At 50.2% G+C, this 13769-nt stretch overlaps 1 protein-coding gene and 1 pseudogene across 1 annotated transcript; one reads left to right on the top strand and one right to left on the bottom strand.

Moving 5' to 3' along the window:
* The first annotated feature begins 3003 nt into the window (after positions 1-3003).
* Positions 3004-5149, top strand: LOC109456132 (MORF4 family-associated protein 1-like; annotated as a pseudogene).
* A 5805-nt stretch (positions 5150-10954) lies between these two features.
* S100P (S100 calcium binding protein P) lies at positions 10955-13704 on the bottom strand. Its single transcript, XM_019748215.3, has 2 exons — positions 13479-13704; positions 10955-11238 (listed from the first exon to the last, which is right to left on the bottom strand). The coding sequence occupies exons 1-2, from the start codon at positions 13614-13616 to the stop codon at positions 11098-11100; spliced, it is 279 nt and encodes a 92-aa protein (XP_019603774.1). The 5' UTR covers positions 13617-13704; the 3' UTR covers positions 10955-11097.
* Positions 13705-13769: the final 65 nt, after the last annotated feature.

Genomic DNA, 13769 nt, shown 5'->3' with positions numbered 1-13769 from the left:
TATTGGGGTGACAATTGTTAGTAAAATTACATAGATTTCAGGTGTACAATTCTGTATTACATCATCTATAAATCCCATTGTGTGTTCATCACCCAGAGTCAGTTCTTCCATCACCATATATTCGAATCTTCTTTCAAATCTCTTGCTCTGGGGGAAACCAGCTTCCTTCTTCTGAACAGCTTTGTGGAGAAAACCACATAGCAAAGAACTGAGGCCTTTTACCAACAGCTAGTGAAAAACAGCCTCCTTCCAACCACGTGAGTAAGCCATCTTGGAAGTGAATCCACCAGTCCCATTCAAGCCTGGAGATGACTGCAGCCCCAGCTAATATCTAGACTGCAGCCCCAGCTAATATCTTGACTGCAGCCCCACTAAATATCCTGAGCTGAAATTATGAGAGATGTTAACTATGTGTTGTTTTAAGCTGCTAAATTGTGGGGCCATTTGTTATGCAGAAATAGATAACTAATACACCATTGAAGGAATATACTACAATTGGTTTTATTTGTTTATTTTCTTGCTGATGAACATTTGGGTTGTTTTAGCTCTGGGGCTATAATAAAGCTCTTATGAATATGTCTTTTTGTGGACAAACGTGCTCAAAATCTCTTGAGTGTAAACCAAGGTGTCAGATTTGCTAGGTCATAGTGTTGGTACATGTTTAGTCTTAGTAGATACTGCGAAATAGTTTCCCAAAATGATTGCACCAATTTACATTCCCATTGTTATGGACTGTATGTTTGTGATCACACCTCGCCAACACCACCACCCAATGCACATGCTGAAGGTCTGGACTCCAGCATGGTTGTATTTGGAGTAAGGAAGTCGTTAAGGTTAAATGAGGATAGAACTCTGATCTGCTAGGACTAGTGTCCTTATGAGAAGAGACACCAGAACTCACACTCTCTCCCTCCCCACCCTACCCCTGTCTGTACACAAAGCAGAGATTATGTGAGGACTGCAGGGAGAATGCAGCCATCTACACACCAGGGAGGGAGATCTCACCAGAAATTGAATTTGCTGGCACCTTGATGGGCTTCTAGCCTCCAGAATAGTGAGGGGTGGGGGAAGTCTGTTGTGTAAGCCACCCACCCTGTGGTAGTTTGTAGTGGCAGTCTGAGCAGACTGAGACACGTGTCCAGAATGGAGGAGAGTCCCAGATGTTCCACATCTTCCCCGACACTTGGCATTATCAATACTTTACATGTTAGCCATTCTCGTGGAGGCACAGTCCTATCTCATTGTGGTTTTCATTTGCATTTTCCTGTTGTATCACAAAGTTGAACACCTTTTTATATACTTTATTGGCCATTTGGATATTCCCTTTTGCAAAGTGCCAGCTCAAGTCTTTTGCTCATTTTTAAATTGAGTTATTGTCTTTTTTTAAATTGATCTGTAGAAGTTCTCAATACAGTCTGAATATGAATCCTTTGTCAGATATGCCTATTGAAAATATCTTCTCCCACGCTGTGGTTTGCCTTTTCACTCTCTTAAGAGTGTCTGTGGTGAATAGAAGTTCATAATTTTAATAAAGTCCAATTTATCAAACCAGGAAAGTTTTGGGAGAGAAAGGGGACCCTATGAACAAGTACATCAATACACAAGATGTAAAATCTTGGGTGAACCATGTCATATGATTATTACGGATCATACAGATCATATTATGATCATTAGGGATCGTATGTCCAATGCCCACCTTAGGGTTATAGATGGAAATTTATACCCAATGAGATGCATTCTGGTTAACCAACTTGTTCAAGGCCGCAGAGGAAGTAATTGGAGGAACTAGGTCCCAATTCAGGATTTGTCTGACTCCAAAACCTTTGGCACCACCTACCTCCATATACTGTTTGGTACTAATTGTAACACGACCACCACTGGTATCTACTGGTGCTCTGGTATTTGTAAAACACTTTCATGCGTATAGTCTCACCTGTGCCTCTTCCCACTGACAGATACTCAGGCTGGGACCACTAGCCTTTATTTATCAGGCTGGAAAACTGAAGCTCTGCTCTGTGGCACTGGTGCAAGCATGACCCCTCCAAATCACTGCTACTGTGGCACTGGGTGAACAAGCCCAGAAATAGACTCCACCCATCCCACAATGGCACACTATCGGTGCTGAACATTTTTTGCTAACTGAATATTAAAGCAACATTTACTGAGCCGCTGCTGTTTTTCAGACCCTGTGGGTGGTGGGGACACAGAGGTGACCCAGACGAGAACCTGCCTCAAGGGGTCTCCAGTCTGGTGGAGGAGCTTGCATGTTAGGGAGGCAGGCCTTGTCGCTAAAACATTCCCTAAGGTCCTACTGGAAGCCAGGCTGCGGGGAGGGGCTGAGGACAGAGCCGAATCAGAAGTGGCCCTTTCTGTACCTTGGGTTGCTCAGTCTGGTGAAGAGAGACCGAGAAACCACTGACCAGCACAACCAGGCAGCAAGAGAGAAACCGCCCAGAACCGAAGGACGAGAGTGATGGTGGGTGGGGAGTCCGGAGGAAAGGGACGTTGGCATCGGAGGTGTTTGACGTCAGGGCCCTGCCCCACAGGAGGAAGCATGGGTGGTAGTTAAGAGCCGGGACTGCGGACCCAGACAGCTCTGGGTTCCAATTCTGACCACAAGCACAGTTTTCAGCCGGTGTTTCACCTGTCTCATAGGCTTGTTGTGAGAATGAAGTGAATTAACACAAGTTAACCGAACACTTTAGAGCAGTGCTGCTTGGATGCTAAGCGCTGTGAACGACAACCTGTCTTATTCAAATATGAGGGTGAGAGAATCGCTTTCCTTTAGAAACAAAAAAAGCAGCAGCAGCAGCAGCAGCAGCAACCGCAGCCCCGAAGGTCGGAGGAGGCGGCGCGCTGACCACCTATTTCTGCCCCCAAAGGGCTGATCAAAGAAAGGGGCGGGGCAGGGCGCGGGGAGCCGGCGGCGGTGGGCGTGCGCGCGGCCGAGGCCGAGGCCCCTTTGCGTGCGCGCGGCCGCGCCTCCGTCTGGCCGGAGGCGTGGCGTGAAGGGGCGTGGCCGCGTGGTGGAAGCGCCACAAACACTCGCGGGTTGGCGGCTGCGAGTCCGTCTTGTTCGCGCTGCGCTGTTCGTGCGCCAGGCTTTCCTTCCCGGGGCGGCTGTGAAGCGAAAGGCGGAAAGAGGAAAAAAATTTAGAAGAAATTCGGCAACAACTGTGGACCGGGAGTGTGGGGGGCTCCGACGCCCGCAGTAACTGTGAGCGGCGGCCCCGGGGGTGCGTGCGGGCCTGAAGAAGTGGCGGGAAGATGCGGCCCTTGGACATCGTGGAGCTGGCGGAACCGGAGGAAGTGGAAGTGCTGGAGCCCGAGGAGGACTTCGAGCAGTTTCTGCTGCCGGTCATCCACGAGATGCGCGAGGACATCGCGGCGCTGAGCCGGGAGCGCGGGCGGGCGCACATGCGGAGCAGGAGCAAGCTGTGGGAGATGGACAATATGCTCATCCAGATCAAGACGCAGGTGGAGGCCTCGGAGCAGAGCGCCCTGCGTCGCGCCGAGCGTCCCGGCGGGGAAGCCCACGAGAAGGCCGAGCAGAGGGCCAGGGAGGTCGCGACGGCGGCAGAGATGCTGGGGAGCTGGTCTGGCGGATAGAGAAGAGCGACGCGTCCTGAGCGCGCCGGACGGAAGGCCATTCAACAGCTTTCTGCATGAGAGGAATATTCTAGGAGTGAAGCCCGTCTCTGCATCAAACCTTGGGCGGTGGGAGCGAAGCTGGGGTCGAGAGGAAAGGGAATGCGTGCTAGTTTGGATAGATGGTAATAAACTCTTTTTTATGGTCCTTCCCCTGTCCCCGCTGGCAATTAAAGAAAAGTTGCAATAACCGGGTTTATGTTTGTGAAACGAAAACGTCAATTCTAAGGACAGTCGCTGGAGGTAGACCTGCCTGGGCACTACCTGGGAAACCAAAGTTTGGAGGATAGGAGGGAACCAAAGGAAACGGAGGTCATAGAGCAAAACAGGGGAGGGTGACAACACAGGAAAAGAGAAACAGAAAAGTGTAAGGCTGTACTCCTTTATTAGAAATTTCCAGATTTTTCTAGAAAGCAGATATGTGAGAGGACCCCGTCTGAAAGAAGTGGCATTCTGGTGGATGGATAAATTTTTTTTTTTTTTTTTTAACATCAGGATGCAGAAACCTGAGAATGTCTTGATGGTAAATTTCTTCCAATTGTGCTTTAGGTTCACAGCTGATGGACTCTGGCCAACTGGTAAGGATGGGCTGGCACCTCGAGGAACTGCAACAGCTTGTTTTTTTCTGTTTTTATGTGGTTTTTACCCCCATGTAACAATCTCCCTTACGGTCAGTGACCTTGATATGGGTTTAGATTGTCAAATGTATTTGGTTCCTGAAAAAATAACTTCTGTTTGAGAAGTACATACTCATAAGAACCACGGGGCTTAATCAAAAGTTGTTTCTGTGGTCGCGTTTATTCTTGTTACTTTGCTGTGTTTTTGAAATGTTGGGCACAGCCTTAGTATTTTGCTGTTACTCATGTGACCTAATTGTTTTCTGGAACTTTGGAACACGTGAAGACTTGGGTTCAGGATCTTCCAAGTTTAGATGTGCAGTGGGAGGCACGGTTAGCATGTAGCTGGGGAAGACGGGAGGAGTGAGACTGCTTCGGATAAGACTGGAAAGCACTAGAAGACAGGTGAAGGTGGAAGATGGTTGTGTATATATTTTGGAACTTGAATTCCTCTGTGAGACAAAGGAGGAGCTATGTTTTGTGGCTTATTGTCTGGTGTGTATTGTGTAACCTGTCAGGTGAGTTTATTCAGACAACCTAGCTTACTCTAAGTAACAAGTGGAGTAGGGAGTGATGGGGAATGTTCCGCTGTGGTAATGCTGTCACGCAGTACAGGGGTTTCAGAGTGTGGCATCGAAGAGCCCGGCTACAGAGAGCCTTGGGAGGCGGGAGAAGGGAAAAGATGTCCCCAGGGCCCAGAAAGTCCCTTCTAGTTCATCTGAGCTGACAGGGATTTGAGGCCAAAATCAGACGTGTCATAAGTGTTCATTTGCTTTGAAAAACAAAGACCTAAAAAGCCTTTTTTTTTTAAATTTTTGTTCAGAAGACCAGTGCCCCTGTGTGTGTTAATAAAAGAATCATAAATAAATTTCTTTTGAAATGGATGTTCTTCCTTGTGTGTCATCATCAAATGGGAGTGACCTGCTTGTAGTTTCAGGCTCCCTGTAAGCCCCTCACTGTGCGGGAGAATTGTTTATGGAAGGTGTTGTGGGGATAAGAGGACAGAGTACTCATCTTTAACAGAAACAAATTCATCCTGTGGGCTAAGCCCCTGCTTTTCGGCAGCTGAAGTATGTGTAGTCCCTCGGTCAGAAGGGATATAAGGTGCTTCATACCTTGTCTAAGGCACTAGGGATGTAAAGGTAAGACGTGATTTGGGAAGAGGTGGGCCAGAAATGGGAACAAATGACTGCAATATAGTGCGCTCGACTCTGCGTGGCGGAGCCTGGGAAAGCTTTTCAGAGCAAATGACGGAACTTGCCCTTGACTGCTGAATACAGTTTCTGAAAGTAGAAATGAGTGAAGGCATTAGAGACTCAGGGAACGAGGGGAGCAAACCCCTGGTGAGCTCCAGTGCTGGGGACATGGCCAGGGTGCTGGGCCCCAATGGAATGGAGGCAGTCGTGGGAGAGTGGGTGAGCGAGGTAAGCAGGGGTAAGAGATCTCCATTCAGGAGTGAATGCATCTTACAGAATGCTAGTGGAGGCACGAAGCCATGGGGCATGCGTTTTCCAGAATTACTAAATTGGTAAAAACAAATATGTGTTCATGATGACAAATTGAGATACGTGTTTTGGATTAATATGTCAAAGACATTTTTATGATAAAGTACCGGGGCACCAAGAGAAGTCATATTTCCAGAGGCGTGTCTGGCGGTGCTTTGGACTCAGAATCCTTGTTCCTGCGCCTGCCTGTCTGGGCTCTTCAGTGGAAACAGAGAAGTACGGCTGGGAGCCATGGACACTGGTCAGCAGGGAATGGCGGTAACCTTTGTAGTCGGGAGGTTACTGGACTGCACCCATGCCGTGTATGGATGAGGGGAGTTCAAGTGAAGGCAGGAAGGTGGGGCTGGTGCAGAAGTGCAGACGGGATTGGGGCCAGAGGAGTGGGAAGGACCCAGGAGGCTTTCCTGGGGTCAAGACTTGGTGTGCTTCTGTCAATCAACCAGACTGAGTGACACGACTCGAACAGTTCACCCCAGAGTCTTAGCGGCGTACAATCAGGAAGGTTTGTTTCTCATTCACATCTATGGCCGTTGTAGGTTCTGGCTCCATACTTAATTCCAGGACCTGGCTGAAGCCGCATCCCCTCTTTGGGGTGTTATGGATCTTCACTGAGGAAAATGCTCATTATAAACTACTTCAGTGATTTAAAAACAGCTGAATACACACACATACATGTATATATGTAGTGTATACATATATTTCCCCCCTTGATGAACTGACCATAAATTACATCCACGGGGTTGCATTTCATGTCTTCAGTGCCCCAGGGCTTGATTCTCAGCCTTCGTGCTCAGAGCCTGAGGAGCCTTCTGAATCGTTTCTGACCCTCGGCTCTTACTCAGTGCATTGTGGCGACAAGCTAATTGTCTTAACCTGAGCTTGTCATGAAACTCTAATTTAGAGGCATACAGGGGTGTGTATTTCCTATTTGTTTTAACTGAAAATTTCCCCCATTGGATTACTATCAGTGGAACTTAAACAGCTTCAAAGACAACTAGAAATTTTGGATTGGCTTGTCATTCGTCTGTCATGCCCAGACTCCCTTTGCTCTGAAATCTGAAATTCTAGTTTCTCTTCCAGAAGACCCAGGAAATTCTACAACCTTCGCTTGGGTTGGCTGGCTTGTGGTGCCTGAGTCTTTAGTAATGTTTTCTTTCAGTACTTCTCAGAGTTTTGTTTTTCTGAAAAGACTGGAATGTGAATATCCACATGGCTCACGATGCCACTTCCTATCCTATATCCCCAACTAACCAATCCCCCCATCCCCGCCCACTGTCTGCCTCTCAGCAAGTGTATCCATTCCTTGTAGGAAGCGTCACCCACACGGACGCACAAGGTTGTTGACGCAGCACACACGTATGAGCACCCTCTGGTAATCAAGCTCTGGATATTCTAGAAGAGCTGGCTGTGAGTTGGATGCTGACCTGGCCCCGGGGGGTTCTAAGGGAAGGCAGGCTGTGTGGAGAGAAGTCAGAGGAAGGTGGGGGAGGGTATGGCTGGACATGTAGAGAGAGCTCCCAGGGCCCATGGGGGCATTAGAGGGAGCCTGGGAGGGCTTCATGCAGTAGAGGTGTGGGACAGAAGCACAGGGACAAACCAACAAAACAGTGAAGAACCCAGGAACAGCAAGTAAAGAAATCAGCTGCACTTCAACCCCTCCCATGCTGTGGGCGCTGCCAGCCCAAACGGGGAGAAGTGGGTTCAAGGCTCTGCTGAGATGTTACCTTCCCAGAGAGGCTCTCCTGCTTATAAATAGCAGTGCCATCCACTATTTCTGTCCTTTCCGTTTCTTCTCACTACCCAACGTGGGGCATTTGGGGTGTTGTCTGACTTCTTCCAGTAGAATGTCAGCCCCCTGAGGGCAAGGCCTCTGTCCACGTGTGAAATCCTAGCACTTAGGCCAGTGTTCGGCTGTCACGGGGATGGTGCTTGTTAATACTCCTCGAAATGAGTTCCAATCAGGTATGTCCGTTTAATTGACACTTGATTGTGTCTGCTTACCCGTGCAGATGAGAAGTTTCTCAGCCGGGACTTCAGTGTCATTCTGGACACCTGCCTCCTCAGCAGCCCCCCGTCCTTACATTGATTCTACCTCTAGAGCACACCTTGGACTCACCCAGTTCCCTCCAGCTACTCCAAGCCACTAGGGGGATAGTCCCCTCACTGGCCTTCCTGCTTGCAGTTTTACTCCAGTCTAGAATGAGTGGCGTTACATACTCCCTTTTACCGCAGATGTTTTTATTTACTCATCAGTGTTACTCAGCTCCTGCTGTATTCCAGGCACTGTTCTAGGCACCAGGAGATATGGCAGTGAACAGACCGTCCAAAAGTTCTGCCTCGAGCCTGCTTCTAGAGGTGGAGATACACAGTCAGCAGGATAAATCAAATAGCATGTTACCTAGAGATGAGTGCTTGCATTTCTCCGACATTCATAGTTCATACCAGACAGGGCACCTGACTTGCCGTGCTCAGCCAGGAGTTAGCCAGGCCATGGAGGTCCCAGCACCCACGGGCAACCCACCTGAGGAAGGTGAAAATGCACCGTCCTCGCTGGGGGGACAGAGCTTAGCCAAGGACCAATTCTGCAAGTCATCAGCAGGGGGCGCTGGCGACAGGCAGAAGGTCAGGCTCCCAAGGCTGCTTCTGCCGGAAAAAATCAGAAACAAGCTACTGCTTGTTTTCCTAAGCATGATGGTGGAGACACTTGACCTGGGTTAAATACTTTTTTTTTTTTTTTTTTTAAATCTGGAAGCAACCGAAGTGTCCAGCGATCGATGAATGCATAAGCAAAATGTGGTCCATCCATGCAATGGACTATTATTCAGCCTTAAAAAGGAAGGCAGTTCTGACACCTGCTGCGCCAAGGATGAGCCTTGAGGACGTGATGCCAAATAAAATAAGCCAGACATAAAAGGACAAACACTGATTCCACTTACGTGAGGTCCCTAAGGCAGTCAAGTCATAGAGAAAGTAGAACACTGGTTGCCAGGGGTTGGGGGGAGTTGGTTAATGGGTTCCGAGTTTCAGTTTGGGAAGATGAAAGAGTTCTGGAGATCGGTTGCACAACGATATGAATATTCTTCACATTACTGAACTGTACATTTAGAAATGGTTCATATAGAACATTTTATAGTGTATATTTTTACTCCTCTGCCCTAGGAATCCTAGGTTAAAAATGGAATTCATTATGGGGAAAATTTCTGAGCTTAAGACAAAGATTTATGCATGAAAATGTTAGCTGTAGCATACTTTAATAAAAAACCCAAAAAGTAAGAACTATATCTTTAATAATGAGCAAAGAGTGGTACACTCATTCTAGTGAATTCTGTGCAGCCATTGAAAACTGCTAGTTTGAGGAGGGGGAAGAGCTTTTGCTTCACAAGGACCTGGTTGCCAGGTGCCTCCAGGAAGCTGTGAACTCCAGCGGTGACTGTGGACTTCACCCACGAGCACTGCGCCTTCTGCGTCCTCCTCAGGGGATGCCAAACAGAAGAGGGCTGACAGAGAACCACGGGAGGCTGGTGTGCTGGGGCAGGGATGCTCTCCTACCTGAAGTGATCTCTCAGTTGGAGGAGGGGGAGGAGCCACGATGAGATGAAACGCATTCCAGGGCAGCCGCGCAGCCGTGGGAACTGCACATGCCAGGAAAGAAGCTTCAAAGCAGGGCACTTTAGTGGGAACTGCACATGCCAGGAAAGAAGCTTCAAAGCAGGGCACTTTAGTGGGAACTGCACATGCCAGGAAAGAAGCTTCAAAGCAGGGCACTTTAATGACGGCCGTCCTGTGGGCTGACAGCAGAAAGACGGCCCTGTTGTCTTCATGAGGAGAGGCTGGTGCTTGTGAGGACCTGTGGGAGAGGCCCCAAGGACACTTGAAGGAAGTGGCACGTGGCCATTTGCATACTCCTGCAGTCTGAGTTCTTAGCTGGAAAGTACAGAGCCTCCTCTCCTCCCCCCAGGTGATGATTTAGAAAAGACTTCTCTCCTTTAAGGTGGTGAGAAGTGCAGGATGGCTGAGATCTGGAGAACTAGGCTCAGGACTCTGTAGCTGGAAATCTCCGACGGCCATGCTGCAAGGCCCCTGCGAGTTTTTCCAGGTCCCCCCCTCTTTGCATCAATTGCCCAACTCCAAGTCTGAGGTGAGGGCAGGGTCTGGGGGATCCCAGGTCAGGTGCATTCACCCCAGCTATAAGCGAGGTCAGGGAGCAAGGGCCGTGGTGTTTGCCGCAGCTTCTATAGGCTCCGCCTCCTAACCAGGTGATTTGTCATTCATAGGATGGTGACTAATTTGTGAAGGAGCAAGGAAACAAAAACAGTTTCCACTCTGGTCCACCCTTTAAGCTCCCCCATGTCACATTCACTTGACTTTTCACACCTTATTTACATGTGTGTATCTGCTCCTATCTAACCTAACACAACTCTCCCTCTTACAAAAACATGAGCCATCCCTTCCCCAACGAGGGACAAACCAAAGCCTTATATCAAACCAAAGCCTTATATCGATGTGTCCACTGCCAAGTTCAGGATCTCTCAGTGATGCCCATTTCTGCTCTGGTGATGTCTTCAAATAGAAGAGACTTCAACTGTTGGGTATTCAAAATGATAGGAGTCTCAAAACCAGGTCACATTGACCTAGTACCCAAGACCCCACTTGAGTCACGTTGGTTGCTTTCTAGAGTTTCACAAAGTTGTGAACATCAGTGATGTGGCCAGCTGTTCACTGGTGGTGATTTTCATCCTCACAATTAATTTTTTCTCGAGGTCTCTTACTGTGTTTTATGGTTTTTGTGGCAAGAAAAAATAGTGTACCATTAGAAAAATGTTACCTGAAAAAACGTGTTTGGAGAGATAGAAGATGGAGGGCCAGGGTTTGATGAGTGGCTACATGACTGACTGATTGAATGGATGGATACATATCCCACAATCCTCCCTTGGATCCACTCCAGGGCGCTCACTTTGTGCTGACGAATAAACATAAGCAGGAACTGTGCCCTAGCCATCAGGCTGGCACAGGGTGGGCACTCAGGAAGTGGCCCGTGCATGGACTGTTACCAAGTGACCTGTGTTCCATCTCCATCTTTTCACTGGGCAATGAGCATGAAGTGACAGATGAGTGAGTTTGTTGGTGTGTGTGTGAGGGGGTACTGAGGCTTTAAGGAAATAAGCAGTTTCTCTGAGACCAGGATCATTTCACGAGCATTTTATTTATTAGAGGGCCATCCGCTGGCTCAGCCCAGAGAAATAACTGCCTCCCAGGGCTTTCTGGAAGCCAGGGGCCCTCTCCCTGTGCCCCCTCCGGGAATCCGGGGCTGCAGAGTATCAGTCAGGTCATGGCTGCTGGAAGTACTTGTGACAGGCAGACGTGAGTGCAGCCACAAACACTATAAACTCGTTGAAGTCCACCTCGGCGTCTCCATTGGCGTCCAGGTCCTTGAGCAGTTTGTCCACGGTATTTTTGTCCCTTCCACTCTAGAGGAGACAGAGGGCCAAGGTCAGCGATGGGGGTGCCTGTGTGGGGCCTGGGCCTCAGCCAAGCCGCACCGCTGGGCGGAGGGAGGGAAAAGCGAGCTTGTCCAGCCCGTGCTGTCAGCCGGCTCCGCTCGTGCCAGAGCCAGCTGTGCGCAGCAGACCCGCTGCTCCTGGAAAGGACAGGCGCACTCAGAGGTCGCGAGCTGCCCTAACGAATGCAATGCAGGAGAGTTTTTATTCTATTTTTATGTCTTGAAGGGGATTGTCTTTGGATTGTATAATGCGCTTTAAAATGATTCCCAGGAAACCCACTCACTCATGTTCCCTTTTGTGCACCTCTAGCTTTGTGGGTGTTGCCTTTTTAAAACGCTTCCCATCGCGTTTACCAAACACCCATCTCGTGCTGGCACGGAGCCAGCTGCTGTACATAAACCTCTAGGCCTCACAACCACCAGGCAAGGAAGGTGTATCACCCAGTGTTACAGATGAAGAAATAAGGCCCAGAGGGTGGGAGGAGACACGGGCAAGAAGGGCGGATCTGGAGTTGAGACTAGGCCCGGAAGGACAGAGTCCCTGCGCTCCCCTCCGCTCGGGCACCCGGGAACTCCAGGACCCAGGTCTTCTCTGAGAGGGCTGGGGGTGGGGGTGGGGTGGGCGTGTCTCTGAGAGTCTGCTCACGTGACAGTGCCAGAGCATTGTCTTCAAGAAGAGACCAAACACCTCCACAGTGCAGATCCGAAAAGCAGCAGCAGGAGGCGCTGACGACCCAGGCCCGAAGCGGCTGATTCTATAGTAATCAAACAGCGAGCGAGCTGGTGTGGTGAACGCCTTGCAGCCATCAAAAGGGAGCTTCAGGAAGTTTGTAGCCGGACAGCCACCCAGTGTTTATGAAGCTTCGACTGTGCCAGGCGCCGGGCTGGGCACGGAGGAAACGGCCACAAGTGGACACTGCTCAGCGCAGTGCTTCTTCCACTTTGCCGGGCGTCAGTATTGGCTGGAGGCCGGGCTTGTTGAAGGGCCTGAGCCCCCCGCTTTTGCCAGATTTCCCCTGGATTCTGATGGAACCCAAGTATGAGAATCCCTGGCTTAGCTGCTGCTTCCCAGGACTGCGCGTATGGGGCGGGGGCGTTCAATGAGCGTGGAAGCTGGAGAATATATGCTATAACGTTAAGTTCAAAAAGAAATGAACTTGCGTATAAATTAGAAATTCATTCACATCAACTTTCACATGGGGAAAGGCTGGAAAGAAGAGGGAGAGGGAGAACTGTGTTGGGGTTTCTTTCCTCTACATATCCGTATTTTACATTTTCTACTACAAACATAGTTATAATAGAGAAAAGCAAATGAACTTTGTTTTAAAAAATATATCTCCACTGCATTCACATCTAGAGAAAGAGAACAATACTGAAGTGCTCAGTGTCTTTGAACTGATACTTAAGGCTGAAAATGTCAGCCTTGCATTTTCAGGAAATGCCTTAGAGGGCAGGTAGGTGGGTTTGGTGGGGCAGAGGTGGGGAGGGGAGAGGGGGGAGGGAAGGAGTCAGAAGGGAGGGGAGGAAAAGGGGGTAGAGAATTGGGAGGGGGAAGGAGAGGGAAGGGAGGGGGACAGGCAGGCTGACGAGGGGAGCAGGAAGAGGGGGAGGCCAAGGAGGGCAGGCCTTTGTTTAGCCTCCCTGGGGAGGCCCAGTGGCCATGGGCAGACAGGTGCCAGGATGGGACCTCCTCCCATCCTTATTCCTGTCAGTTCCACTAACACCTGGCAGCAGGGCACCTGGGAATTGGGGGTGGACAGCGAGCAGGCAGACAGTGGAGCAGGGATGTTTGTGGCCAGCAGCCTTGGAGGGGGGCCTTTCCGAGGGACCGGCACGCCCCCAGCCTCAGAGATGGCCCTGGATTTGGTCGCTGTGCCCCCGCTCCCCATCTCCCACAGCTCAGGTTCCCGCCCCACTCCCAACTAAATGGGGGCTCCCACCCTGTTTCAAGGATTGAGCTGGCCGCATCTCCTTCCTGCTCAGAAGCTGCAGCGTCCCCAGCCCCTGGGGCAGCAGCTCTGTTCCTCAGGACGAGAGCTGGCCTCCCCTTACGGCCGCTCTCCTTAGAGCAGTTGGGTCCTGAGCCCTCCTGCCTTCCATGCCCTTCTTCCCCCCCCCCATCTTCCCTGACCCTCCTCTTGTTCCGACACCAAGCTGGCCCTGCCCCGGGGTGCCCCCATCCTGTCCCCCAGGGCCCTGCGCCCTCACCTGCAGGAAGCCCGGGAGCTCCTTCTCCATGAGCACCTTCAGCTCCCCCTTAGTCAGGCTCTGCTTGTTCCCCTCGGCCCCCGAGTACCGGGCGAAGACATCAATGATCATGCCCATAGCGGTCTCCAGTTCCGTCATGGTGCCGGCTTTGGATGTCAGGTCTCGTCTCTGCACGTTCGCCTGCAGGCTGCGCTGGCTGAGGTGAGGGCTCCTGGCACTTTATAAGGTCCAGCCTCGTATTGACACAGGGTGGGACGGACAGGGCTGGACTGTTCAACAAACCCTGCCCCT

Source organism: Rhinolophus sinicus, chromosome 1 (assembly GCF_057876585.1).
Source record: "Rhinolophus sinicus isolate RSI-liver-muscle chromosome 1, RSI-T2T, whole genome shotgun sequence".
Lineage (NCBI taxonomy): Eukaryota > Metazoa > Chordata > Mammalia > Chiroptera > Rhinolophidae > Rhinolophus > Rhinolophus sinicus.
The sequence above is the reverse complement of the archived record's forward strand: the minus strand, read 5'-3'. Positions and strand labels throughout refer to the sequence as shown.